The 27,638-nt window shown below is 41.0% G+C and overlaps 1 protein-coding gene across 1 annotated transcript in view; it reads left to right on the forward strand.

Moving 5' to 3' along the window:
• Positions 1 to 27,638, forward strand: part of PCSK2 (proprotein convertase subtilisin/kexin type 2) — a 106,858-nt gene that overhangs the window by 56,401 nt on the left and 22,819 nt on the right. Inside the window, exons 6-8 of the mRNA XM_034061057.1 lie at positions 16,383 to 16,459; positions 23,447 to 23,535; positions 26,186 to 26,361. Coding sequence (XP_033916948.1) covers positions 16,383 to 16,459; positions 23,447 to 23,535; positions 26,186 to 26,361 — 342 coding nt within the window. The remainder of the gene's footprint in view (positions 1 to 16,382; positions 16,460 to 23,446; positions 23,536 to 26,185; positions 26,362 to 27,638) is intronic.

Below are 27,638 nucleotides of genomic sequence, written 5' to 3' on the forward strand. Positions count from 1 at the left end.
TTACAGAAAGAAAAATAGGAGCTATCCATGAAATCTGTAGTTCTAGGCTGTCACAGCACTGGGGGAAAGAAAAAGAAAGAATAGCTTGAGTGTGTGTGTAGTTCATCTTTATTGCATAAGGTTCACTTTTAATTCCGTGCTGAATGTACCAGAGGATACAGCAAGCAACGCACTGATCAATTCACGCATTATATGCAAGATAAATAAAACTTGGTAACTGGTGAGAAGTGCTGGCACCTCCCCACGCAGAGCTTGCTGCTGTTGCTGTGTCTGAGAGGCATCTGATGAAGGGCAAGGTAGATTCCAGCTCCTGCTGCTAAATTCTGCCATCTCTCTGTGGCCCAAGTACCGCACAGCAGTTGCAGGGCTTGGTTCACCTGCACTCTGCCTCTATTCTTCTTGCTGCAAGGCTGCACAACCTCCTTCAGTCTGAGGAGATGCTGCTCTGACAGCATCTACTGCATCTCAGAGACCACAGGGGCCTTTTTTGCCAGTAGGTAGTAATTTGGGCATTGAATTAAAGGCACGGACTTAAATCCAGCTGAAGGAAAGATCAGTTTGGACATAAAAATGCAATGGCGTGAGTCTCTTCAGGGATGAGTTGTTAACCCAGTTTGGGCTGGCACAGCAATTGCAGGCACCTTTGTACAATTCCTATGCCACATGTTTGGTGTTTCACGACATTTGCACTTTGGGACAGCCTTCTCCTAAGTTACATTATTTATTTTTAGGAAATTAAAAGCTTACAGCTTATGTTTCTCAAGTGTGTAAACGCCTGCATATCCTGGCAACGTCTGTGCATCTTGCTTGGAAAATTGGGAGCAATTAGAAAGTCTCTCAAAGGTGGTGTTTTTGGCACTTGAGCATTTTCAAGTATAAAAACTTGGCATTGGTTACTCAGCTTAATTTGGCTTTTATGTTTTTGACTTGCTGGTTTTCTTGCTTGAATAGTTTAATGGGGGTCAGCACTTAGACAAAATAGAGGGTCAGGGAAAAAAAAGAGCTCTCTAAAGAAAAAAACAAATTGTATTTTCTTCTAAAAATTGCTGAACTATGACCTATTGCATGGAGTGCACTTCCATCCATATATTTTTTGCTGCTTTATGGCTTCAATCTCCATTTCTCTTTTTAATGCACTTTATATACATGGAAGGGAGTGCTCCTGCTCACAGCCTGGATGAACTGTTCTCTCCCAGCACCCCCTCCCAGCTTGCTGCAGTATAGCTACTTGCTTTTCTGGGATCAAGGGGTTATGGCAAAGCTGGAATTTTCCATTCTGCACTGTGAATGCAGAGAGGCTCATTGTCAAACGATCAATATTTTCTTCCAAGCCTTGGAAACCCTGCAGAGGTTCAGCCTTAGGGAAATTATTTCTTTCCCCACAAAGAGAACCCTTCATTATGACCTGATAATTAAAAAGCTGAAGCCTAATGTACTTCATGGTTTTCTTTCAGCTCAGACTGTACATACAAAGCCAGCAATTTTCAGGACTGACTTCTCAGAGATGCAGCATCTGAGTGAGAAAGAAAAATGAAGTTACAAGGACTGCACATTATATATGCCTAATAAAAGAGGAGAACGGCAGCTGTGGGGGGTGTACATTACAAATATCAGTACATTGTTTTCAAGAAGAAACTAAGAGAGCAAATGGAGACTGGATGTGCCAAGATGAGAAACATAATCTGATCTCATATTGTGGTACTTTTATACTTGGCCAGTGTCTGCTGGTGAAGGTCAGTGTGGCTGCATTATCCCATTTATGGCAGCAGGGAGCTGACCGTCTTGTGTAAGTGCATTTGTTCCTGATTAGCAGTAGTAAGGAAAATCAGGATGACACCAGGAGACTCAGGTCAGGAGTAAGAAATTGCTGTTTTCCATGTCTGAACTCTGCATAAAGCTGAAAGCTTGTTTCAAAAAATTGGGATGGAGAGAGAATAAGACAAACATTTGCTGTAGGAAACCCAGAGGTGACTGTGTGAGCAGGTATACAAAGTACTGGTAAGCGTTAAATGAAAATCATGCAGCAATCCTTAGTAATATATGGTAATGTAACATATTCAGATAAGAAAAAAGGTTCTGAAATCCTTGGAACTACACAGAAGTAACATGTGCGTAAACAAACATGCAGTCATCCTAGCAGTGCTTCATCGCTGTCCTTCACCTGTCTGTCTTTCCTGTAACATGCATCTATGGTACCACTTTATGTTCCATCCTCCAAGGTCCTTACCAGCCATCACTCAAGCTGTACACAGGACAGAATTTGCTGAGCAAAAAAGGCCATATGTGAGGAATGAGGGAAGAATTACTGGAGTTACTCTAGAATAAATAGAGGTTTTCTGTCATCTGCCATTTCATACTCAAATGTGAACAGCAGGTGCTCTTATCTCTCTTCCCTTTCCAATTTGGTGACATCTCTAAACACAAAGCAGTCTCTCTCTCACAACTTTTGGTTACTTGTCACCAGCTAATATGATAACAGCTCCCCCTGTCTTGCTGAGAGGCAAACAAGCATATTTTTGGAATAATTATCTTATCACATAAGCAGTGAAGCAGGGAAATGTTCTATTTCTGTTATGAGCTGCAATTTCCATTGTTTGCTAGAGGAACAAAAACATCATTGAATAATCTTCATAGCCACAAAAGAAATAAGAAATAGTACAGGTGATAAATTATACACTGCAATATGTGTAGTGAAGCTTAGCAACAGCATAAAGGATCTTCTTTCTTTTAGAAAGCCTGTGTTTCCTTCATTAGCATGAATTTCTGAGCATGCTTTGGCCTCCCTGCACACCACTGTAAGGACCTGCAAGTTGTTCTGGAGGCCCACGAGCCTGATCTTAATGATTTACCAATATAAATCATCAGTATCTCCACAAAATCACTGGGGCCTAGTTGTGGGGGTTTGTAAGCTGACAAAGCTCCACTGACAGCTGTTGAACCATGCTGCTTTGACCCTGATGAGCTGCCCCACAAAGTCCCAGCTGATGTAATTGCCCAAGTCAAACAGAGTTCACATGTAACTGGTGGCGACAAAAATATTACTCTTCCAAGACTGAAATTTGTTGGAGACCCTCTTGAAGACCTTGAGAAGCTCCCAGTGTCTCTGTGCTGTCATTAATATCAACCCAAGGGATCCACAGGGAGTGTAAAGCCAAACCATAGCAGAGTCAGGTTCATACTTGCGTGGCATCAGTGAATGATTTCAGTTAGCTTTATGAGATCTGAGTCCTATGACATGATTTTCAAAAGAGCCTGAGACAGTTGCACTGCCATTTCTTACTGCATTTCAAAGGGTTATTGAACACAGGCACTAGCCACTTCATTTCAATAAACCCTTACTGCTAATACATCAAAGTTATTTTTTGGGCAAGCTCTGCATCCTGGCCGTTGTTCCTAGTACCAGTTTTTAATTGCAATGTTGAAATAACACATCCAAAAGAAAAGAACAGAATAAGCTGCTTAGATGCTTGAACACATCACTAATTGGGTTTTGGGTTGGTTTGTTTCCCTTGTTTTTTATGGAGTTGGGCTTTTTGCTAATAGGTTTTCTGAAATGATCACTAGCATAACAATTAAAAAGTATTAAGCAAAACCTGGGATAAATTCACAAAGCATCCTTCTACTAACATTGAGAATTCAGTAAGTGCACTGCTTGATGGATGCTCTTAAAGCGGATTGTGGCAGAAATTTCATCAAGAGATAGTTGAGACAAAATGAAACCTCTCTTTTGCCAGGATAGAAGGATGGATCAAGGATTTAAATGCCAGGTTGACTGATGCTTTAGCAGCTGAAAGCGATGGCCTTCTGTTGGACTGTTTGTGTTGCTCAGATGGCTTCTGGCAGGTACGGGACTGGTTTTAGCATTTAGAAGATCAGTCAGGACATGCAAGACAATGAAGTTTCACTGGCATAAATTACAGTTTACAGGGAAGAAAATGAAGTTCTCTGTTTCAGTCTTGGCTGGTTTTTTATGTTACTCTGTGCAGAATCAGCTTCTGGGCTCATCCCTCTGTTTTGTGCAATCTGGGTTGGGTTTTTTTTCCTCTGAACATATGAAAGGCTGAAAATGAGATGATGCCTTCTCTGGTAAGATCAGTCAGGCAAATAAAGTTCTTTGTGTACTGAGTTTGTCACTTACAGAAAATGCTTCACATCTGGAAAACCTTAATGGGGTCCTAAAAAAAATCCTTCCTTGCTCCCAACAGTACCTGTATTTGCAGGTGCCTGTCACAGTGGTGCTCGTATGCCAAAGTCTAACAGTACACTCCCTCTTCTCTGCCTTACAGCTGCTCTGTATGAGCACTGCTAATGGGGGAGAGAAGCCATGGTGCTGTGTAAAGGAGATGTCCGTGTCTTATTACTTGATGAAAGATAAAAATGTTCTGTAATTATAGGTGTATACACAGCCTTCTAGCTTTCAACTCAATTAAAATGGTGGAACAGCAAAAAGAATATAGAGACTATTTCTCCTCTGGATTATTTAATATGGCCAGAGGCTTTTTCTGCAAGGGAGGCTGCAACTTGTGGAAGAGGTATGATTGCTTTAAGGAGAGATGACTTGTGTCACATGCAGAGATGTGTTTGCAGCTGAAAACTGGATTTCTCACACTGTAAGATGTTATGCTAATGGGTTTGCTAAAGCCTGTTATGAAATATCTGGACCCTGACTGCTTCTGCAAGTTCTTGGTGCTTAGCATCATCTATACCGCTGGAGTTGGCATGGCTCCACTGATGTTTGCCTCTTCAGGGGATGCACTGATTTTTTTCTGGCTATAAAATACCCTCAAAATAAATTCCTTAGGAATCAGAAAGATACTAATGCATTGTAGTTGCATTTGCCTGTTTTCACAGCAGTGAATGCTGCAAAAAGTTTCATAGAATGGTTTGGGTTGGAAGGGACCTTAAAGTCCTTAAAACCCCACAGGCAGGGGCACCTTTCACTAGACCAGGTTGCATAACCTGGCCTTGAACACTGCCAGGGATGTGCAGCCACAGCTTCTCTGGGCACCTTGTGCTGGTACCTCACCACCCTCACCTTCCTTATAGCTAATCTAAATCTACCCTCTTCCAGCTTTCAGTTATTCCCCCTTGCCCTGTTACTACATACCTTATAAAAAGTCCCTCTTCAGCTTTCTTGTAGACCCCCTTTAGACACTGGCAAGCTGCTCTAAGGTCTCGCTGGAGCCTTCTCTTACTCAGGTTGAACAACCCCAACCATCTCAGCCTGTCTTCGTAGGAGAGGTGCTCAGTCTGTGGTCATCATCATGGTCCTCCACATTTCCAGCTTTATTCTACATTAGAACAACCTGAAACGAATAATCTTCCAGTTAAATGCATGCTTAGTGTACAGGCCATGTAAGACGGTGCCAAAGACAACTCGCTTTGCAAGCTAAAGACAACACATTGTCCACAGCATTTATTTATCTCTATAATCAATGTACTTAATTAATCAACTGCACACTGAGAAAGTGCAAGGTGGCTAATCACCTTAATCATTAAGCAGTGGTATTCATTTTCATTTAAGGCATCATCCATGGAAAGTGAATTAAGATTGCTGAAATGAGAAATGCACAGGGGTGGAAGAGAACAGATAAGGACATTTATGCATCAGTTCTGGCTGGTGCTTTTGAAATTGGCTTGTGCCTCTCTCCAGGGTTTCTCCAAGTAAATATGTTTTGAAATATTTTCCTCTTTTATTTGGGCAACAAAAGTAGAGGGAAGATTTTAGTCCTCACCATTTACGATAGAGGGACCTGGCATTGCATTGTTTTGGGTTTTTTATTACTTCCCTTTCTGCAGACCAGTTAGCTTTCAGAACTGGCCAGAAATCTTTCATTAAAACAGTATTTTTACTAGTGAAGAGCAGTGTTTTATAAAGTGTTCATGGGAAAATAAAAGTGAAATGCTTTTATTTTGGATCAGTTCAAACTCCTTTTAAGTATTTACTTCTAAAGCACAATTAAACCAGCAGCAACAAAATCCCACTCTGGTATATGGTCCACTTGGGAGGACAGGGTCAGATACACAGTGCCCTTGGGCAGTGTACACCATGTATTTTTAAACCAAGCTCAACACTATGAAATAAAGAGCTTCTGTTCCCTTAAAATGAAAACACCACATTTTTGGTTGAAAAAGCAAAAAGAGTTTTAACGATTTTTCCATTGATTTTCTAGTTTTCAAAGAACAATTATTTCAACTGCTCATGCTGTTTAGGCCATAAACCAGTGTTGAAATCCCTTAGTATTCATCAGCATTGAAATGGAATTTAATTAAAGTTCTTACTGTAGTTACATTTTGCCTACCAAGGTATTGCCAGGGAAGGCTGAATTAGTGCATGTGGGGAGTCCATCACAAAGCTGCATGAAAATTTGACAGAGGTAAAGATTTTCAGGCCCAGTGGTGATTTTGGCAAGGGGAGTTTCAAACCCACTGTTCATTAGTGAGCATGCAACTGATTTTAAAAGGAGAGTTTTGGCCAGACCCTGTGGATAAGCCAGACTTGTAGGAGACAAGAGCAGGGAGGCACAAGAAGTCCGCTTTCTTCTGCAAAACCGTAATAACCGCAATAGAGTAGATGAAGGTGCAGATGTTCTCCAATACTTTAAACACCTCTGTCTCTGAATTAATTTGGTTGGTTTGAAATGAATTCAATTTTTTATGTCCTGGCTCTTGATCTTGACGTGGTTGTTTGCTTTGCATTGTTTGATTTTAGGTATATGCGTTTGTGTTCTCCATGTTAACATTCTACTTCTCAGTAGCTATGGTGGTGGTTGATACTTTAAAACACCTGCCGTATTTCAGAGTACTTTGATTTAACTATAATGTTCGCAATTCCTATTGCATTCCCAGCAGAAGCAATAAGCATAATGAACATCTCTTACAGGGGAACAGAGTAGTAGTGCACAATGTCTAATAAAATGTTGGCTTTGTTTAAGTTGCTGGTAGTTTTTCCATTAAGTTCAAAGCAATTACAAATTTAGCAGATCATATAAATAACAGGTTGGTAATGTTTGCTTTGCTATGTAGTCCTCTTTTTTTAATCATCACATCTTCAGCCACTTCCAGTGTTGTGTAGCTGTTGTTTGGTGAAAGTTAAATGGATATGGTAGTCCGTATCTCAGTCACATGTTCCATGTGCTGCCCTTATTGCTTAATCATAAGCTTTGATGTAAATGGTGGATCATTGGAAAGGCCGGTTGGGGTCTGGATTTTACTAAAGAAGGTGAATTTCTCAGTGTGTATGAAGGAAAGCACAAAGGTTGTGCTGTCTTCAAGGACTTCATAATTGCAATCCTAGCACTTGTTTTTTAGAATCACTTCTTGTGAGAAACTAAATCACTTTAATTCAGTGGCACTTAACTCAGTTGCAGAATCAGTCAACAGTGATACCGTCTGATTGAAGTAATTGTGAATCCTTCAGTCAGCTAATAATGTCTGGGACATTGCTTAAATTACTGTGAAAACATCAGCTGGGATCAAATACACTAATCTTTAAGAGAAGAACCTGGAATGATCATGGGCTATTTAAAAGCATAAATACTTGAAAAGTGTAATATGTGTGAATTTCCATGAGCATCTCTGTTCTGAAGAACCTGCGCTCTGTCCCTGAAATCTTGGATTTAGCTGCCCATTGGTTTTGCTGATTCCACACAGAATAAACAATGCGAAGTCTTTCATTAATGCAAAAGCATATAAATTGGTCTATTAAAATCCCTGAGAACCCAGCATGTCTTGACAGATTTTAGTCACATTTTTAATACTCCCCTGGGAAGCTGTCAAGCTATGCTAATGAGGTCAGCACACAGCTGGAATAAGACAGAATAGATCTTCAAGACCTTTTAACTCTAAGGCTCATAGATCAACCTGTGTTTGCTTTTTGTGACTATAGAAATGTAGATAGTATTTTGCATTATGTTTTTTGAGTTTCTTATCTGAAATCTTCACCTCCTTTTGATTCGGTTACAGTGTCCTTTCTATGGGTCCATTCATCTTCTTCCATATTCATGTAATTTAGGTGAAACACCAGTTGAGGAGCTGCTAATGGTTTCTTCTCTTGTCAACTGGGAAATCTTTCAAAAGAAGGAAACACCCAACCACTTCTCTGTCTCACTGTTCTTACTTTCAACTCCTCTGTATCCCCCAGATATCATTTCCTGTCTTTTCCTTTCCGTAACCACCACGGACCAGATCTGCCTATTGTAGCTGACTCCTCAAACCATCTAAACTGCTTTGATTTCCCTCTGTTCAAAGCTGCAGTTTGCCTGTTTTGTAATAGGAGGCTGGTGTGACCTGTTAAAGTGATCATATGTAATATCCTACCAAATTTGTCTTATGAGTACCATTATAACCACAGTATTCCTGCACTTTGCTGGGAGCATTGCAGGTAAGTAATGAGTTTTTAATGACTCTGACTGTGAAGCCTCAAGGGGTCACAGAGAGCGATGTGGGTGCCAACGCCTGCCAGCCACCCCAGCAGCAGAGAAGTGCTTTCTCTCCCAGCAGTCATTACACAGACCATGTCATCCTAAATGACGAGGTTTGAATGACTACAGAGTTTGTACTGCCAACTGGGCTAAAGATTTTCTTACCCTAATGGGTAAAACTGTCTGATCTACCAGGTGCCACTTGAGAGACCTTTGTGCTGGGTATAATCTGAATCCTGGCTGCTGTGTTTGCTGGGAGAGCCCATGGGCAAATTTTAGTAGACTTTGTATGGGACTCATTGAAAAGAGCAAGAGGGTTTAGCTCCCCTCCTATTTTAGCTCATCCCACATTTCTCTGCTGCCAGGTTCATACCTCTGTTACTCTCCAACTTTAGTAGGTCACACTAATACAGAATAGAAGTGTATGAAGGGGGGGAAAAAATCCATGTATTGGAAAGAGAACGTGGGCCAGGATTTTAATGGAACACTAAAGCTAGATGAAATGTGTGTTCATGCTATTTTTCAACAAAAAGTCATTGCACAATTTGTATTTGCTATTATGATAAAATAATCCAACTGCTCAAACATCTGTAGCCACACTGATGCCAGTTTTTTCCTTCCTTCCTCCCCCCTCCCAGAATTAAAGAAATCAAGGAATTCATTCCATAGTTTAAAGCTTTAACTTCGGTCCTTGCTCTGATATCTTTACCAGTAACTAGCTGCTTAATTTATTTTGATTTTATTAATTGACTTGTCTTAGCAGTATGCTTCCCTATGAACATTCAGTACACGTTTAGTATTTTGTAGACATAGCATAAAGATACTTATGGATTAAGGAATTTTGGAATTAAGGAATGTTTGGCTGAGCAGAAATAGGTTAGGTTTGTTTTTCAGTTAATTTGCTTTTGCCTTCAGAGCTCTGCCTCAAAGTAATTAACAGTTGGTGATGTGCTTTAGGTTTCCTCCACGTCAACCTGAAAATTGTGGAGCACGCTAAGAATGCCAAGAGGTGAATTGTGAAGCAAGCTTCTTTATTATAGGCACAAGTTCATTTGGCTGCTTGCTTTTTAATAAAGCCTCATGCCTGCCTCAATTTCTTACGCTTTTTCCTATGCCAGGTGAAGCCACAGGGGAGAGGAAATGGGGGGTATTTTAATAAGCTAGCTTATAAAGAAAATGTTATTAAGAAAAAAAAAAATTCTCTACTTCTTAAAAATTCTGCCCAGCCTAAATTTCCTCTGACTTTTTGTGATTCCTGGTTGTTTCTCTTTTGTCCAGTTTGACTATATGCCTCTGAGCCAAGCATTAGCAGAGAGCCACAGAGGGTTAGATGACATTTAGCTGAATGCATTTGGATTTTCGTTTTGTTTTCTGGGAAAGCATTCAACAGTCTTGGTGCCTAAGAATGGAATCGATGATTTCTTCTGCTCTTTGAAGCTTGAAAAGTCTGTGCTTAGGTCTACTGGCATGGTATACATCAGTGCTGCGCTGCCTAGGTGCTTCGTCCCCATGTGAAATAGGAAGTTGGTTTACCCATAGCTTTTCTCTTTGAAGATCTTCACGTACCAGACAGCGATGTAACTCATGTTTGTTTTCTGAGTTTGTCTGCAGGGGAAGGAGGAAGGAAATTAATAGGGAAAAAAGCAAAATAAGAGGTTGTGTGCCATTATAGTGCCAAATGATATGTAGGGAGAATCATCAGTTACTTGAAAAAGGAAATCTGTTTAGTGTAGAAAAAGAACACAGTGTAAAATTATCTCAGTGAAGCCATTTTTCTTCATAACTGCAACTTTAAAAATAAGGCCACCTAATGAAGATAAATATAAATGTTGGTGTGAGTCTCAGTGGGTTATTTTCAGCTGCATTTTTTATTTGTTTTTTAAACCTGGGCAGTGAAAACATTTCAGTTTTGCAGAATAAGTTACATCAGAGGTGGGACAGCCCATAAATGTCTTTCTATAGTTCTAACAAACTCGATTATTAAAGTTGTTACTGCTGGTTATCTCACCTATACTTACTGTTCTAAGTTAAGCGGTTGTCACCTGTTGTTTGTAGCCAGTTTTTTGGTCCTTTGTTCTTTTGGACCATTTTTTGGTCTTTTGACCTAAGCCCAGATGCTTGATGAGTGTTGAGGAAATTCAAGTATGACCTTTTTCACTGATAGCTACAACATGAAACCACCATTGCAGTGTGCTCTGTACATGCTCCTTCTGTGGCCAAGCAAGGCCTCTGAAACTGGAATACCAGGAGGGCTCATGGGGACCTCAGGTATTATTCAGACCCAGCACACTTCTCTGCTCCATCTGTTTCAGATGATGCTCTGATGTATTATTTGGAGGCTGTTTGAAAAGGAGGATGGCAGAAGTGTGCTGCTTATTCATTATTCAAGGTCTGGCTGATGTTGTCGGGCTGACTACTTTCATGATGTACCTGTAAGAACTGGGTAAAAGGCATTTGTTTCTGGAGGGAGCTGACAGTGAATTTGCTCTTTAAGGTTAATATTTTTGAGCGCAGTCCATTACTTTGTGGATATATTCCCGATGTCACCAAGGTCTTGAATGCAGCTCTGAATTTGCTGGGTAGTTATTTGGACGTGTAAATTAGTTCATGTAGAGGCAGAGATATTTAAGCAGTTGCAGGGTTTTTTTATTTCCATTAAAAAAACCCCAAACAAACAAACCACAGACCAAAACAAACTAGAGCAGCATGCTTCCCTGCAGAGAGGAGAAGGCTTACTCTACAACTACTGACTTAACACAGCGCTTCTGTTTTTCATTAACGACTTTTAAGCCTCATAGCACCTCTCCTAAGCAAAATATCATGTTGCCTCCCTTTTTGCCTCCTGGTGAGCATATTCCCTTTTCTTAAGCTTGTGTGTACAAAGCTGAATTTCATTTTGCAACCACATCATGTTCGGTGTTATTTTAGTACCGTTTCTCTGAGATGCTGTATGTTGTAATTTGAGCCCAGGGGTTTGCTCGCTCTTCAGATCAGTACAGAAATCAAACAAGCAAAAGGTATCTTTCTGCTTCACATCTCTGAGGATTTGCAGTTGCCTGAAGATTCCAAGGCCAGGTGCCACCCATCTTATAAATGTTTCTCTTCTTTTAGAAGATACAGATCTCTGGGCTATCTTCATCACTGCTGTAACATCATGAACAGAATCAGACTGTGACTATCAGGACATGCGTCTTTAATAGTTTGTCTCCTGGACTAGCAGGGGAGCATAGGCACATTTCTTGAGTTAGGGAGAAAAAGAGAAGTATATGTGAATTACACTTCAGAGGCTTGTAAAGCCATGTAAGAATTTATGGGCTTGCTGCATTATTCAAGCTACATAATTTTACTACAGATCTGAGCAGCACATGGGACAACTGATTTATTGTTATTGTCATATTTTACATAATGAATGTTTTAGAAGATTTTACTGCATGTGTTTTAAAAAGTACAGGGCAGTTCTTTGGGAAATGCCAGTCTGAGCTAATTTTTAAAGAAAGCAGAATTCTGTACACAAGCAGAAGTAATCTATTCATGCTGTGGTAAACAAGCCATTACTTGGTAAATGATTGAAAGCATCTCATCATCTGATACATTACTCTTCTGTTAGTATATTATTTGAGATAGAGGTTAGGAAATAAAAACAGAGATACCTTAAAATAAAATACCATTCCTCTCTGTAATAGTATTTTTATTATATAATACACAATATGTATAGGTAATTGCATACATGGTGATTGACAAACATCAAGTTCAGATCACTTTGAAGCAATGAACTGGTTTTGACTCAACATGAGTAATAGGATTCATCTCTACTATGTGAGTAGTCTAAGGCTAGACTAATCTATGTGCCTAAGACTGGTGGCTTGAGTTGCTCCCTGGAAAAGAAGACCAGGCAACTACCTGTGACACTTAAAACCAAATATTAGACACTTCAAGTCTAAGTAACTGCCAGTTTGGTCTTAAAGCTGGAAACAGAATCATCTGAATTGAAAAGCAGAATGTTTTCAGTGTGCTGTTGCAGATCCTCATCTGCACTGGTTTTGGTTGCTGCCTCCCAGGTTCCTTCCCTTATTATATCTCCATGTTAGCAATAAGTTCCCTCTCGCTGCCTGCTGGGGAGCCCAGCCTGTGGAGGACAATGGCAAACCACAGATTTTAATATTCACTTCCCAAAACACATCACAGATTAAAGATTGTAACTGTCCACCGAAGCAGTTTTCTTTTAGATTCAGTTTTGAAACATGATTCAATTTGTCACTGGTTCATGCTTTAAAATAAATAAATAATAAATAAAAAGGTTGATGTTTAGATATTTGGGGATTTGATGTTTAAATTAGGAACTTGAAGCAGACCATTTGTACTTGTCGCTGCCGTTTCATTACCCATTCCACTGCTTCCATAGTGTGGGCGGAATATTCCTTCATGATGCTGAAACTTGCTGTCTTTTCTCAAAGACCCTAATGAAGATAAATTGTGCAGTCAGCAGTTGTTTTCTTTCCAAGAATTCTTCTTAATTTTGCCTGTTTTGCAGGCATGGTTCCTGCTACATTATTATATATCTTTTTCCTTTGAGTGCAGTGATCCAAAATCAGGCAAATAAGAGCTACAGGATGTGGGAGAGTGCTGCACAACTTTGTTTATAGCCTGCCTACAGCAACCTTTCCATAAGCTGACATTTGATTACATGGGACGTACAGCAGAGCTGCAGTCTGCTGTAGAGTGGCTGAATGATTCATGCTGGAATCCCTTTGCCTGTCACTTCTCTGGACACGACTGGTACCTCTGTACAGCTAGAAGGGCTTTACCAGTCATAGTTTTTGCACAGGGGAATTCTAGGGTCAGGAGTCCTTGATGGCTACCACGAGGTGCTTGTGCATCTGATGATGTCCTGGAAAACCAGCATCACCAGACCCACTTTGAGCTTAGGGTCTATTTATGTAAGACTGTATTTCTTCCAGATGGGAAAAAACCCCACAGCTAACCCATGACTGAGATTAAATTTTCATCTGCACAATATTCTTAGAGTGAAAATGGAAGTTCTGAGTGAACAAGAAGCTGGCTATATATTGAACTAATTACATTTAGTACTGAGTTAGACCGTACCTATCTGAAAGAAGTGATCGGAAACCACTGGAACTAAGCTTAGTTATTTGGAGTCTGCATAGTTTCCAGGCCAGGTCTAGTCCAAGGCAATAGTTTAAGAAAATTTCTTTAATTTAAGAAAGTGAAAAAGTGATGATATGCATTTCCAAAGGTTGCCAAGCCAGATGCTGTGACAGAGTAAGTTTTATCTGCTAATGAAATTACTCAGTCATCATTGCTATTTTGACTTTACCAGAAGATGTGATTCTCCTGCTTCTCCTTGTTGGGAGTAGACACTGCACTTATTGATAAGGTGGTGAGGCACTGGAATGGGTTGCCCAGGGAGGTTGTGAATGTTCCATCCCTGGCAGTGTTCAGGGCTAGGTTGGATGAAGCCTTGGGTGACATGGTTTAGTGTGAGGTGTCCCTGCCCATGGCAGGGGGGATGGAACTGGATGATCTTAAGGTCCTTTCCAACCCTAACTATTCTATGATTCTATGATTCTGTTGACCAGCCCAGTTCTTTTTACAGACAGGCTAGAAAGGTGGAGCTGTTTGGCCTGGGGAAGAGAAGGCTGCATGGAAACCTCATAGCAGCCTTCCAGTATCTGAGTGGGGCCTACAGGAATGCCAGAAAAGGACTCTTCATCAGGAACTGTAGCAACAGGACATGGGAATAAGGAGTTTAAACTTAAATGGAAAGTTCAGGTTACATATAAGGAAGTTCTTTACTGGGAGGGTGATGAGGCACTGGAATGGGTTGCCCAAAGAAGTGGTAAATGCTCCATCCCTGGCAATGTTCAAGGCCACAATGGACAGAGCCTTGAGTGACATGTTCTAGGGTGAGGCACCCTTGCCTGTGGCAGGGGAGTTGTAACTTTATGATTTTAAGGTCCTTTCCAGCCAGCTCATGATCCTGCCTCTGGCAGCAGCCAGTAGAGAGGATGCTTGGTGTGCATCATGGTCACCGAGTCTGTGTGATATCTACCTGATTATGACCTCCCGTTTCTAGCATTCAGTGTTCTATGGACTGCTGGAAAACAAGGAAGCATCTAATACCCCTGCCAGATTTAGCTCTAATTTGTCTAACCAAATTTCGATTTCATTCAGGCCTTTAACTTCTGTATTGCTAAGGGACAATAAATTTTGTAACTCATTACATGTTCTATTGGAAACTACTTGTTTTCTGCAGCTTCTAAATCTCCCCTCTGGTCATTTCTATGGATTCCCAATAGTTGTTGTATATGATAAGTAGTAGATAATAACTCACCATCCACCTTCTCTGTGCTGTTCATGACATACAGACCACTGTCCCTTGCTGAAAAGTCATGTTCTGGTTACTCTCAGTTGAGATGAATCTGTGCCATTCAAAGTGCTGTGTAAGCAGTTGTGGTAATTAAAAGAGGTAAATTAAACATACACCTGGGCACAGAGACTTAGAAGCACTGAGAATTTGTGGCTATAGCTGACATTATTGGAAGGCATCTTCAGGCAGAAAATCAGGGCCTTAGTTTGGAAATATAGAGGGATCAATAAGGATACTCACAAAGGGATTCAGCTCTGTCTGAGATCAAGACCAGCCATGCGATATCCATTCTGTAAAACTCTGCTCAATTGAAATGCTGCAGAATTATGTATTATCTTTGCTGAATATAAACAACCAGGTTGTCTGAAGCAATCACCAAAGAATCACTGTACAGCAACTTGAAAGAGACTTAGTTTCAGCCTCCAAGGATCAAGGACAGTGCTGTGTCTGTTTCATTCTGGCACAAGGTTTTGGGAGTTAGGGGTTTTGAATCCAAAACCCAAAGACTTTGGTGATGCCAATGGACTGTCTATTCCTGTACCCCAGGAACTGAGAATCTGCTGAAGGGGAATGTTTTTAGGAGCAAAGCTATTCAGCCACAAGTCTCAAATTATCTTCAATAGCATGCTCAGCCAAATCTTAAAAAGAATACAAGTACACATTAGTTAAGAATTAACATAATTATGTTCCTTGAGTATGGTGTTTATTAAAATATAAACTCTGTGAACATCCACTTGAGAGGAAGCTTCTAAATATTTTTAAAAGCTTAATTTTCACTCACCCTCATTTATTTTTTCATTAAGAGAGAAGAAAAAAGATGGCACTTGACTTTCTGAAACTTTCCATTTCCTTCTCAGATATAGCATCAAAAAGTTGCTGAGTGTCCTTAACTCTGCTGATACAGCAAATTCAGGAATGATTTAGATCTATATGAAAAGCAGGGACATGGTATATGGCATTTTCAAAAGTGCCTGAGAGCCACATTTATGAAGCTCTTGAGACAAGTGAAAGACAAGAAATTATGCAAAGAGATTTTCAGGCGGATATGCTGACCATTAGTGCAGTTTTCACATCTGGATTTTGGGAAATTTACATTCTTAGGCATTGAAATGTTTTTAGAAATGGCACAATTTTGACTGAATTGGACTGAAAATGAGTTTTTCAAAAAGAATTCTCTGATGGAAAACCCAAGTGCCTGGTCACTTGCACCATTTGGAAAATAGGGTTTAATGTTTTTTCCTACTAGTGTTAACACCTAAATACCCTTGTAAGTGTTGGTGAGCAGTCCCTGAGTAGTAACCTGAGCTCTGAAACCACCTTGCAGTTAGCCACACTGTTTGGAAGTATTAGTCATCCACAGGATGCTTTGCTATCCAGAAAGCATCATTCCCCATGGTTGCTGGCATGGGAAATGGCACAGCACAGCAGGGACCGGGATGTGTTCAGATGCATCTCACAGAATGAAGCGGACAGTTTCCTAATGATTCTCAGCTCCCCCTTCAATTTGTGTTCCACTTTGCCCTGCATATCTGTTTTTCTGCTGACTTACTGGACTTCTTTGTGTTTTGCAGAATGCCAAAGCCAGCTACGACTTCAGCAGTAACGATCCCTTCCCCTACCCCCGCTATACAGATGACTGGTTTAACAGGTAGGTGGATTTTGATCAGCCTGCTCTTCACTTTGGTTTGCTTAAGAGATTATAAGTATTTGCTGGTATTTTCTGCTAAATTCAATGGCTGCCAGAACAGAAGGTGCAGTCTCACTACTGGTTGAAAATTAGAGGTTACTTCTAACTTATTTTTCTTATGTAACCTCTAAATAGCACTGAAAAACCATTTTAAACTTCATAAATGAAGCTGCTGCTTCAGAGGAGTGTATGCTTGTGTTTTCTGAGTGGGTGATAGCCCTATACCTTTTTCTGTCAGCTATCCTAGGACATTACAATAACACAAGTCTTTATAGATTGGTTTCCCATCTGCTGTGTCTGAGGCAGTATCATACCTAGCTAATTTTAAAGAGAGCAAGCTGGAGACAGGAAAAGGCTTTGGGGGAAAAAGGTCCTTTCATCCAGTTGTAGACAAGAGGCAGAAAACAGCATGACATAGAATGACTAGTTTAAAAAACAATTAGACCTTATGTAAAGTTCTGAATCATTTGTCTTTCACCTTGATTTAAGGACAGTGTGCATGGGTAGCATTACAGGGCTGATTCTGTGATATTTCTAGCTACTGGAGGAGTTAATGTCCATGTACACTAACTGGGAACCTGTTCTGTTGTGTTTATAAACCTGGAATCAGCAGTGCTCCTGTGCTTCTTGTGTTATTTCTCCTGAATGCATCATGACTTATCAAGACTCAGTCCTCCTTCAGTGTGTTCTGACCTTAGGCAGTGTCCAGGAAGAGAAAGTCTGGTCTTTAAGTTATGGTATAAATAAAGTGGCCCAAAAGAAAAGGCTTCAGATTTTAGAAAGTGTGACTTTTTTTGCTGTTTCCTTAAACTCAGTTTTTCTTAGAATGGAACAGAAGCACACTGAGACAGGGTTTTTAAAAACCACAGGTGTGTCTTGACTTCTGCCTCTGTCCCATAAAAAAGCCCTTTCTCTCAGGTTCCTAGCGAGTTGTTAATGTAGTCAAGGATGCAGAGTCCAAGGCACATCTATAAGGTGTGTTTATGACCTGGTGATCTCAGCACCCAGCATCTCCAGCTCTGCAGCATGCTCCTCAGGGGCCCAGGCAGGTTCAGGCTGGGATTTGCAAAAATTGGTTTGGGATATTTTCAGGGAATTTCCAAATATCTCCTAGATGTAGATAGAATTGATATTGACATCATTTACACAGCAGCACCACTGAGATCTTGGAATGTATATTTGAATGTGGTTTTCATCTCTGACTTATTCTGGCTGTATGGATGGCCTTCAAGTTTTGTGGGGGGATTTTGGTTTTCTTTCTAAAGAAATAAATCTCAGTTCTGTCAGTGGGACACAACAAAGAAGGGGAGCAGCTGTGCTTCCACCTGAGACACAGGCTTCCTGGAATGGATCAAACACATTTAGGAGCTGTGATGTCCTCCTTTGTAGTCTTGCCATTTTTCAACCAAAGCAAGATGCCAATGAGATTTCTCCTTGATTTTGGGAAAGGACATCTAACACTTTTAAACTAATACGAATCCAATTAGTGAATGGAAACTCAGAGAAAGTCTAGGGCTCTAATTTGTGAAGGTCTGCTGCCTTTCTTGCTTTATTTATGCAAAGGATCTTTGTAGGAGAAAGATACCACTTAGCTCTGAAGCAGCAAGGAGGAAAATTAAATTTAGCTTTAGTGGGTAATGGTAGTTTCTGTCATTTTCAGTGTGGATCTTCATAAAACTAAGTGTGTTCTGCCAAGCCCCATTAACACTGATTGTGCTGCTATCAAGTATTTTATAGTGGGGCACAGTTACCAAATCCCACATGTTCTCTAAGGTGGCCCTGGAGGCAGAATTACCTCCTAAAGTCTCTTAAAATGAGCCCCAAGAGTCCTGGATAAGGCAAGGGTTATAGTCTCTGGCCTTAGGTGATTCTGACTTAACTTGGGGCACCCATGTGAAGAATTGAGAGTGAGCAGCTGATCTGTAATAATTGAGAATTACATCATTTGGGTTTCCAGAGAAGTCCCAACACTTCCTTCTGTTTCTTTTCTTGAGGGGATGGGGAGCTCAAGACAAGGAGAGAAAAGGAATGCAGAAATAGCTTTGCAGATTTCCTTCATTATTCTTTCCAGAAAAAAAAAAATGTAGAAAGTACAGCATTCTTTCTCATGAACCTTGAGGTTTCTATAAGGAGACAGGGAATTTTCTGCCTTGCATGGTAAGTCACAGGAACAACACATTCAGTAAAGCATCCCTTTCCTGCCTGCGCAGTTCAAGAAGGTTTCAGTGAAGGCTTCATGTTTTCTCCAGGCTAAGATGCAAACCATCACACCACATGACCTGTTCAGGAGTAGCTGTTATTATGGTTTTCTCTGCATATTTCTTTGCTATACTGTTAATCAGGCTGATGAGCTCATATATAAGCTATTTTCGTAACTTCTGAATTATTATTACTGGTAGGTTACAACTGTCTGCCTGTGACTGTCTGTCCATATGTGTAGCTGCATGGGTGTGTCTGGACAAGAGAAACCTGCAATAAAGACTCTGTTTTGTTCAGTTTGCAGTCAATGATATATCTCCCATTGGATATTATGCATGCAGGAGGATCAAACTCAAAATAAGATAGCATAATACCCCTTTTTCCATAAAGAATACATTTCTATTTGAGCAATTCATGCGATTTGTGAAACTAGAAGCAGAGGACTGTTCATTGAGGGGCTTTTGTGAGCTGCCAGCTGCATGTGCAAAGTGTCATTAGACTTCAAGAAAAAGAAGGAGAGGTTTTTGCATGGAGTATTTCATTAATTGCAGCTGCACTTCTTGTAAGCACAGATTCCCCTTACACTTTGGGCTTTTTAAGGCTGCTGCAAGCACATTGGCCTTTCTATCTAGCAGCTGGATTTTCATATTTGGTTTTTGTAGCCACTGGCCTACAAAACCAAGTATAGCTGGTTTTGAAAGGGGAGAGTGTGGTGCTTCAGGCAGAGGATTGCAGTCAGGCTGTTTAGCTCCTGTTATGGGGAGAGACACATAGATGACTGGGCAGCCAAGGGATTTATTCCCGTGCTTACCCTACTGACTGCTTGGCTGTGTTCAGACCCACACCCTAGGGACCAAGCTGAGACAGGGGACACTAGGTGCAATATGGGGAAAAGGCTGTGTTTGAGCCTGAGGAGCAATGGGAGTGTGAAGGAACATGAACCAAGCCCCGTTCCTAAAAGTGGAGCAGCCCCACAGCACTCAGACTGTTTTTAGGGACCACTTTGGGAACTGCCTGAGATTTTTGCTATGGTACAAATAGCCAATGATCATATCCACTCCTGTAGCCTTTGTATTCTGTGTATTCTCTCAGGTAAGAGTTAGTTAGTAGGACAAAAATTATTCGCTATCTTGGAAACCGGTATTCTTCAGAGGTAAAAATGTCCTTTACCTACTATGTCCTTTACTTACTATGGATCCAAACAAAATACTTTTGAATCAAGGAAGGAGCTCCTCGTGGCTTCCAGGCAGCTCTTATTAACAGGGTAAAACCACCTGCTTGCCTCCTCTTCATTTTTTCAATCAATACAATAAAAACAGCATAATAATTGAGAATTTATATAAACAGATTTAGCAGCTCTTTCTAACCACAGTGTGACAACACAAATGTCAAGGAGGAGCTACAGCACTACTGCTAGTTCTTGGGGTGTTTGGATGTAAACACAGTGACAGGTTCCCCCAAACAGGAGAATGCTTTTCCTTGGGCAAGCACTCAGATGATCAGAAGTCAACATTGTCATGTGAATGAAAAAAGGATAGTGTATGCCCCCCAAAAGTGTCCCCTTGAGCTTTGCATATTTAACTGCTGCCCAGTGCAAGCAATTGAAGAGGTCAAGATAGGCAGATCGTCCCAGCTATTGAGACTGCAGCTCTCCATAGCCTTCCCTTGCAGACAGCTGAAGTTAGGAAGGATGGATCGTGTTCCTTGCTGTCTGCAGAAGGATTTTAAAGCAGATGAAAAGGAGCCTCCAGGAAAATCTCTGACTCCTTTGAAAAAATATGTTGTTAGACACAATAGCATTGTCAGTGGGTGGTACAAATAGAAGTGATTTTCAAAGACAAAGCAGCGTGAAATTCTCATAACCAGTACAAGTATGTCATTTAAGCCAGCTGAAGGAAAAACTGGTTTTCAATTGAATCACCCTCTCCCACCTAAGTCTTTTTATGAATGCTCATGTAAAATGTGTGCATTTATATAATGTTTATGGAAAATGTTCTACATGCTAATTTATGACTCGCTCTATGTGCTAATATATGGTTTACCTCTCAAATAATTTGTTCATAGGTAAACATATCCTTAATTGTTTTCTATCCTCTAGTTATAAATGTTGAAATAATAGTGAAAAGGTGAATGTTGGAGAGAAAGACTATGATTTGTGCCCATGACACGGGTCACTTCGTACAAACCACAATGGGTTTATCAATGATACATGAACAGCAAATAGGTCTAAATCGTAAAAGTCTGCTCTTTGCCATTAATAATTCAGCCAAATGCATTTTCACTGAATCACATGTGATTTTTCTTCTCCCATCAGTAGCACAGTGTCTAAACCCTGAGCTGCTGGAGCAGGTCAAGTTGCAGCCTCCATCACATGGGCCAGTGCAGAGGCAAAGTGGAGGAAAGGACCTTCTGATAAAATCTTTTCACCAGGAAGGTCCTAATACAGTTCTTTTCCTCTGTGAGAGGAGGAGCTCACCTGGCATTGTCACTGAGGTTTTGCAGCCCAGCATCAGCCAATGTAAAGTCTAAACAAAGCCATTTATTGTGCTCCGCAGCTTGTAGCTGTCCCACAGGTGACTTGATAACCCTAGCAACCATATATGTTTTTCACAGTTCCTTGAACAAGGGCATGAGGCAGAACCTGCTTGATTGTCGAAAGAAATTTCTCCAGCAGCTGAATAAGAAATCTGTGTCACTCTCCTCTCTGCTCCCTTTGTAAAACAGGAGATCTTCACCCTTTCACAATCACTGTGTACATTCGAGGCCACTCATTTTCTTTCATGGAGCTGCCTTTAAAAATGCATTCTTCCAAGTACAGCAGGAAAAAGAATGTGTTGCTTCTCGCCCTTTTATTAATATTACAGTCACCTTTGCCAGAGATACTTAAAGGGAGAGAAAGAAGAAAGATTATTAAAACAAAACAATTCTGCTGCCTCCTGTAATGGTTTGTCTGGTACTCCAGATAGGCTTTATCATACAGCACTTGCTAATTGCATGAATCCTTAGCATCTGTAAGAGCAATGCCAGTTTTAATGCACCGTTTTAAAGCACAGAGTGGATTGATGTGAGCAGCAAGATGGATTTATATTGATTCAGCATCTTAAACTTACAAAAACCTGACAGCAGAACAGGTTTCATTAATTTCTCTGCTGCTGTGCTATTTTTTAAAACCTGGATTATATTGTCCATATTTATCTTCTCTGTAGTTTAATTTCTGTGATGAATTAGGAGAAAGGAAAATGCCAACTTCCTTCCTTTAGGACTGCCTCAGAGCCAGTTAAAAGGTCTCTGTTAACAGCTGTGAAGCACTTCAGAGATACCAAGTGTTCTCGAAATGCCATGTCTCAGCCCAGACTTGGACTTCTGTGTGAGAAGCGAGACATTTCCCACTTGAGCAGAAAACAGGAGCTCTGTGAGCTGACAGCTGAAGCACCTTGTCAGCTCTCCTGGGAATTAGGCATTGGAGGAGAAGAGTGCACATGCCCTTAGGTCCAGCTGGCTATCGGCCTGGTCAGCCAGGCCACAGCTCTGCTGCTGAGGTGTGTAGTGACTGTTGTGGCTCCCTTCTGCTACTTCAGCTTGATACTGAACGTGCTTCTTTTATAGTATTAATACTGATCTTATTTTTTCACATTAATACTGATCTTATTTTTTCACTATTTACAGTGATTTACACAGTTTCTTGTGACTGTTAGTTGGTAACAAGGCAGTACCCAAGAGTTTAACCTGGGTCGGAGCAATCCCAGGCACAGCTACAGGTTGGGCAGAGAAGAAATTCAGAGCAGCCCTGCAGAGAAGGACTTGGGGGTGTTGGTTGATGAGAAAATGAACATGAGCCAGCTTCAGTGTGTGCTTGCAGCCCAGAAAGCAACCGTTTCCTGGGCTGCATCAAAAAGATCATGAACAGCAGGTTGAAGGAGGTGATCCTGCCCCTCTACTCTGCTCTTGTGAGACCTCACTTGGAGCATTGTGTGCAGTTCTGGTGTCCTCAACATAAAAAGGACATGGAACTGTTAGAACAAGTCCAGAGGAGGCCACAAGGATGATCAGGGGACTGGAGCACCTCCTGCATGAAGATGGGCTGAGAAAGTTGGGGCTGTTCAGCCTGGAGAAGAGAAGGCTCATAGCAGCCTTCCAGTATCTGAAGGGGGCCTATGGGGATGCTGGTGTGGGACTGTTCATTAGGGACGGTAATGACAGGACAAGGGGTAATGGGTTAAAACTTAAACAGGGGAAGTTTAGATTAGATATAAAGATTAAATTCTTTACTGTTAGGGTGGTGAGGCACTGGAATGGGTTGCCCAGGGAAGTTGTGAATGCTCCATCCCTGGCAGTGCTCAAGACCAGGTTGGACAAAGCCTTTGGTGACATGGTTTAGTGTGAGGTGTCCCTGCCCATGGCAGGGGGATTGGAACTAGATGATCTTAAGGTCCTTTCCAACCCTTACTATTCTATGATTCTCTTAGTTAAAAAGAAAAGGTCTGAATAACTTTCAAACTAAATGAAGTGTAAGTATGGATGTTAACCTTAGAGAAAGCATCGTTTATACTGTGGAAGGGAGGTTGGTTATATCCTGCTTCAGGAATGAATGAGCTCATCCGTGTATCCAAGTAGAGCACTCAATGGTTTGCCATGGAATGTTTCTCCTCTGAAGCACTGTGATGCCAAAGCAAGACTGTGGTGATCCAGCTCAGCTCAGCACATGCATTAGCTGGAGTTCATGTGATGTCTCCATCTTCCCTTTTGCAGCCATGGGACAAGGTGTGCAGGAGAGGTGTCTGCTGCTGCCAACAACAACATCTGCGGCGTGGGAGTTGCGTACAACTCCAAGGTGGCAGGTACAGTAGCAACTCAAGGTGTAAATGGTCATTAAGCCACTGTGCCTTAGGTAGAACTGTGGAGACAGGGAGCGTTGCCTAGGACAGGACTGCAGGTTGGCACTGGGCCATGTGTTTATTACTTTTCACAGCAGCTGAGGAGAGGAATTTCTCCATGGTTTTGCCTTTTCAATTGAGAGCTTTATATAGCCTCTTTAATAACAGACAAATAACTCTGCTTCTTAAGCCACCTCCTTTTGGTATACTGATTTTCAGTCTTTCTTCCCTGCATAGCTGCAGGATCATTTGTGATAAATCTCATTTTGCAGGAGGTAAAATCTAAATTCCTGCTGCAATTAGAAACTATTTGAAAAGGCAAATCCTATGCTGCTTCTATTCTTTAGGCTCTCACCAGGCAGGGCCTGCAGTGCTGTAAATCTCTGCAGTCGTTGGTTTGCTTGATTTTAACAAGGGATGCAGAGTGGTAGGAGCAGATGAACAGAATGAAATGGGTGGTACCTAGCACCCAGCATTCACAAATTGGGTCTGTTGAGTGTTTTTACTTACAATTAGCTCTTGTCTGCACTGATAGACTGAATATAGTGCAAGAAGTGCATTAGGCTCTCAGCTTGTGTTGAATTAGTTTAATCTGAAGAAATTCAGTTTTCCCTCTCTAAGACTCGCATGAGAACCAAGGCATAGCAAGTAGAGATAGATGCTTATGAATTTCACTCTCATTCCCCAGCCTACACCAAAACACCACTGTGGATGCAGCCGCGGCTTCCCAGGAATGGTTCACAGTGTGTGTGCACGGGCAGCTCTGCTCTGCTTGTCAAGGCCCTTTTTCACTGCAGTGTCAGAAGATTTAGGGAAGGCCATATTTCACCTGTCACCTACAGGATCGAAAGCTAAATCTCTACTGTAGAACAGTGCCAAGCAGTGTTTGTTAAGCTGTTACCCCAAAAAGTATTACTGAGAGTTAGTAACCAGCTGGGCAGGTCCAGGGCTTGTCCTCTTTCTCAAGGAATGGTAACATCCCCTTAAGGGATGGGGTATTTCACAAAATTTATATTCTGGCAGCAGCTACTTTTAGAGGAGTGTGAATTGAGGCTGTTTCTCATGACCACCAGCCTACAAATAATCTTCCATAGGGACCCACTTAATAGGAAAATCCCCAGAGATTTTGGAAAGTCACAGCCTTCTTCCCTAAGGACAGTGTACATCTGGAGCACCACCGTGTGGTCAGAGGAAACGTGTCGAGTTGGGTAGAGCTGAGAGTCCATGTTTGCAGATGGAATTGGATGAGGCTTTGAGCAACCTGGTCTAATGGAAGGTGACCTTGCCCATAGCAGTGGGGTTGTTACTAGGTGATATTTAAGGTCCTTTCCAACTGAAACCATTCTAGGATTCTGTGATTCTATGCATTGGAAGTCAGTAGCTAAGGATCTGGGGCATCATGTGTTTTGCTTCTTGAACCTCTTTTTTGCCTTGAAGTCAAATCAGATGGTTTGGCTCTTTCTGTCATTCCCCCATCTCTCCATGGTCAATAATTAATTCTGTGGTTTCAATGAAGATCTTCATTTTACAGGCACGTGAAGGGTTTTCTCGCTCTTTGTGTTTGACTTCATAATTTCTAGCTTGCATTAGCAGATCAGGAATATCCAGCTTTGGTCTGGTTTCTTTTTGAAGTTTAGATCACTTTTTCCAGCCTTGCATTTGGCACATGGTTTTTACTGACTATAGTAAACGCACTGGCTTTCAAATCAGGGTACTTGCTGTCATTCACACTGTTTGGCTCTGTGGTATTAATTTCTGTCCCATCTGTGTCCTAAAACTGTTGGGAAAACTGAATTTCAACTCAAAGCTACAAGTGAGAGTTGGGATGTATCGTTGGTTACTCAGGTCTCATTTAAAAGGCATCAAGAGTTTGGCTGTCAGTGAAACTGTCCTATGTGTGGGGCATGATAGGTGTAAGAGCTTCCAATGCTGTCTTTGTCACACTGGCTTTTTTATGGCCAACACTTTGAGGTTTTATGAAGTTGGTATGTCCTAGGTTTGTATCATTTAATTTGATTTTTACTGCAGTATGGGTTAAAGGAAGCAGGTTTTAGTTTGTTTTTTTCCTCTTAAGTACTGGCCGTATTTTCTATTGTGTCTGCGTGTTGACACAATGATATTTTTTCCAGGAAATTATTGCATAGTGTGTTTCCCCTCTCTGATTAAATTCTGTAAAAGAACCAAAATAAACAGCAAAAGTACTTAGAAAAAGTAATGAAGTGTCAACACATCACTGAGTGTAAATTAGAGATAAGGGAGGCCGTACTTGGTTTTCCCTAGTTGTTACAAAATACTGTTTTAAATATTATTAGTATTATTTAAATGCTATGAAATGCTGAGATTGCTGAATACTACTGTTTTAAAACTGATTTGAAATAGATGGAAAATTCTGTGTAATCAGAAAGCTAACAATTAGGTGCTTTCTCTTTCTGGGCCATGCTACACTGCTGTCATCCTGCTGGGTAAGCACGCCCTGGTGAAATGTGAGTGGTGAGTGAGTAGGTGCAACTGCCAGTGAATTAAATACCTGTAACTGGAGGATGTCTCCAGGTGCTGAGCTTTCATCATATGCTGGGTAATACATAATTCATGTTTATGTTGATTAAATCTACAGGTATTCGAATGCTTGACCAGCCATTTATGACAGACATTATTGAGGCTTCCTCTATCAGTCATATGCCTCAAGTCATAGATATTTATAGTGCCAGCTGGGGACCAACTGATAATGGAAAGACTGTGGACGGACCTAGAGAGCTAACACTGCAAGCAATGGCAGATGGTGTGAACAAGGTAACAGTCTTATTTAATAATCTGAATACTGGGGCAGAATGATATTTACACAGTCAGGCTGAAACCAATGCCTTGGGGACACACGGTCCTCTTACAGAACCCAGTGCAATTGTGTCAACCATCCCAACTTTTGGATTTCCGTTCATGCTGTGTCTGAAATGTTGTGGCATTGGTTTTGTTGTATATTCTAAGGGTACAGTGCTGTCTTGCATGAGCTGTGTTTATCTCTCCTCAGCTTACATATGCTTTTCATATGGAAATGGAAGAGCCTGATCTTGCAAATATTGCCGAGGTTGAAACATGCCAGCTGTACTACTGGCATCATATTGTTGATTTTGGTGTGCTACCAATTTAATTATTGTTTTGGATTTGTAGTGTATTTCAGGTCATTATTATGGCTGTGGTTGAACCACAACTCTTCAGATGTCCATGGGGTAATATATTCCCCAGTAGCAGGAGCCTCCTTGTTTATTCCCACCTTTCCACCTCCTACTAGTAACAGTCTGTGGTCTTTGTTAAAGACATTCACTATTGTTCTGGAATCTCTTAAACCTCTATTAGAAGATTGAGTAAAATGTGTGCCACAACTCAAAAAGGAAACAAATCAGCCCAAAAGAAACAAACAAACCTTTCATGGCTCTGTCTCCATCTCTTTTGTGTCATGCAGCTGCTCTGATTCTGTAGGGAATGAGCCTCCTCCCCTTGGTTGATCATAGATGGGTTTCCATAATGAAAAGATCTGAAATTCCCCAGAACATCTGAGGTGGTTTTGTGTGGGAGCTCCGCAATTACTCATTTTTCCATCCAAATTATTTCTTCCTCTTACTCGTGCCAGTTTCTCCCACTCTTCCATCACCACCTCGCTGTGAGAAGCACATTCAGTTTACCATGTTTTGTGACATGATAATTAAATCTACTTCTGTGGTAAATAGTGAAGCATCTAAAGCTTTCTCAAATCCGGAGCCTCAAGTGTTTTGCCTGTAACACATAAATTATAGTCATCTTCATGCTCTTGACGATAAAACTGGCAATGTGCTGCAATAACACAGGAAGACTTGTCACCAATTCCTCAGGAGTCTGCTCAGTTTTGTAGTATAAACTTTACAAACCCCTGACCAGCTCAAAGTCCCTCTGAAGTCATCTTGACATAAGCTGTGTTTTTTCTCATGATTTACTTTCATTTATCTAGTGTTTCCATAAAGATACCCTTAAATACTCCTGTTTTGGGGAGAATCTTTCTTAGGTATGTGACACAGTTGATATGTTTTTAGCAGTGC

The sequence above is a fragment of the Melopsittacus undulatus genome, chromosome 3 (genome assembly GCF_012275295.1).
Source record: "Melopsittacus undulatus isolate bMelUnd1 chromosome 3, bMelUnd1.mat.Z, whole genome shotgun sequence".
Lineage (NCBI taxonomy): Eukaryota > Metazoa > Chordata > Aves > Psittaciformes > Psittaculidae > Melopsittacus > Melopsittacus undulatus.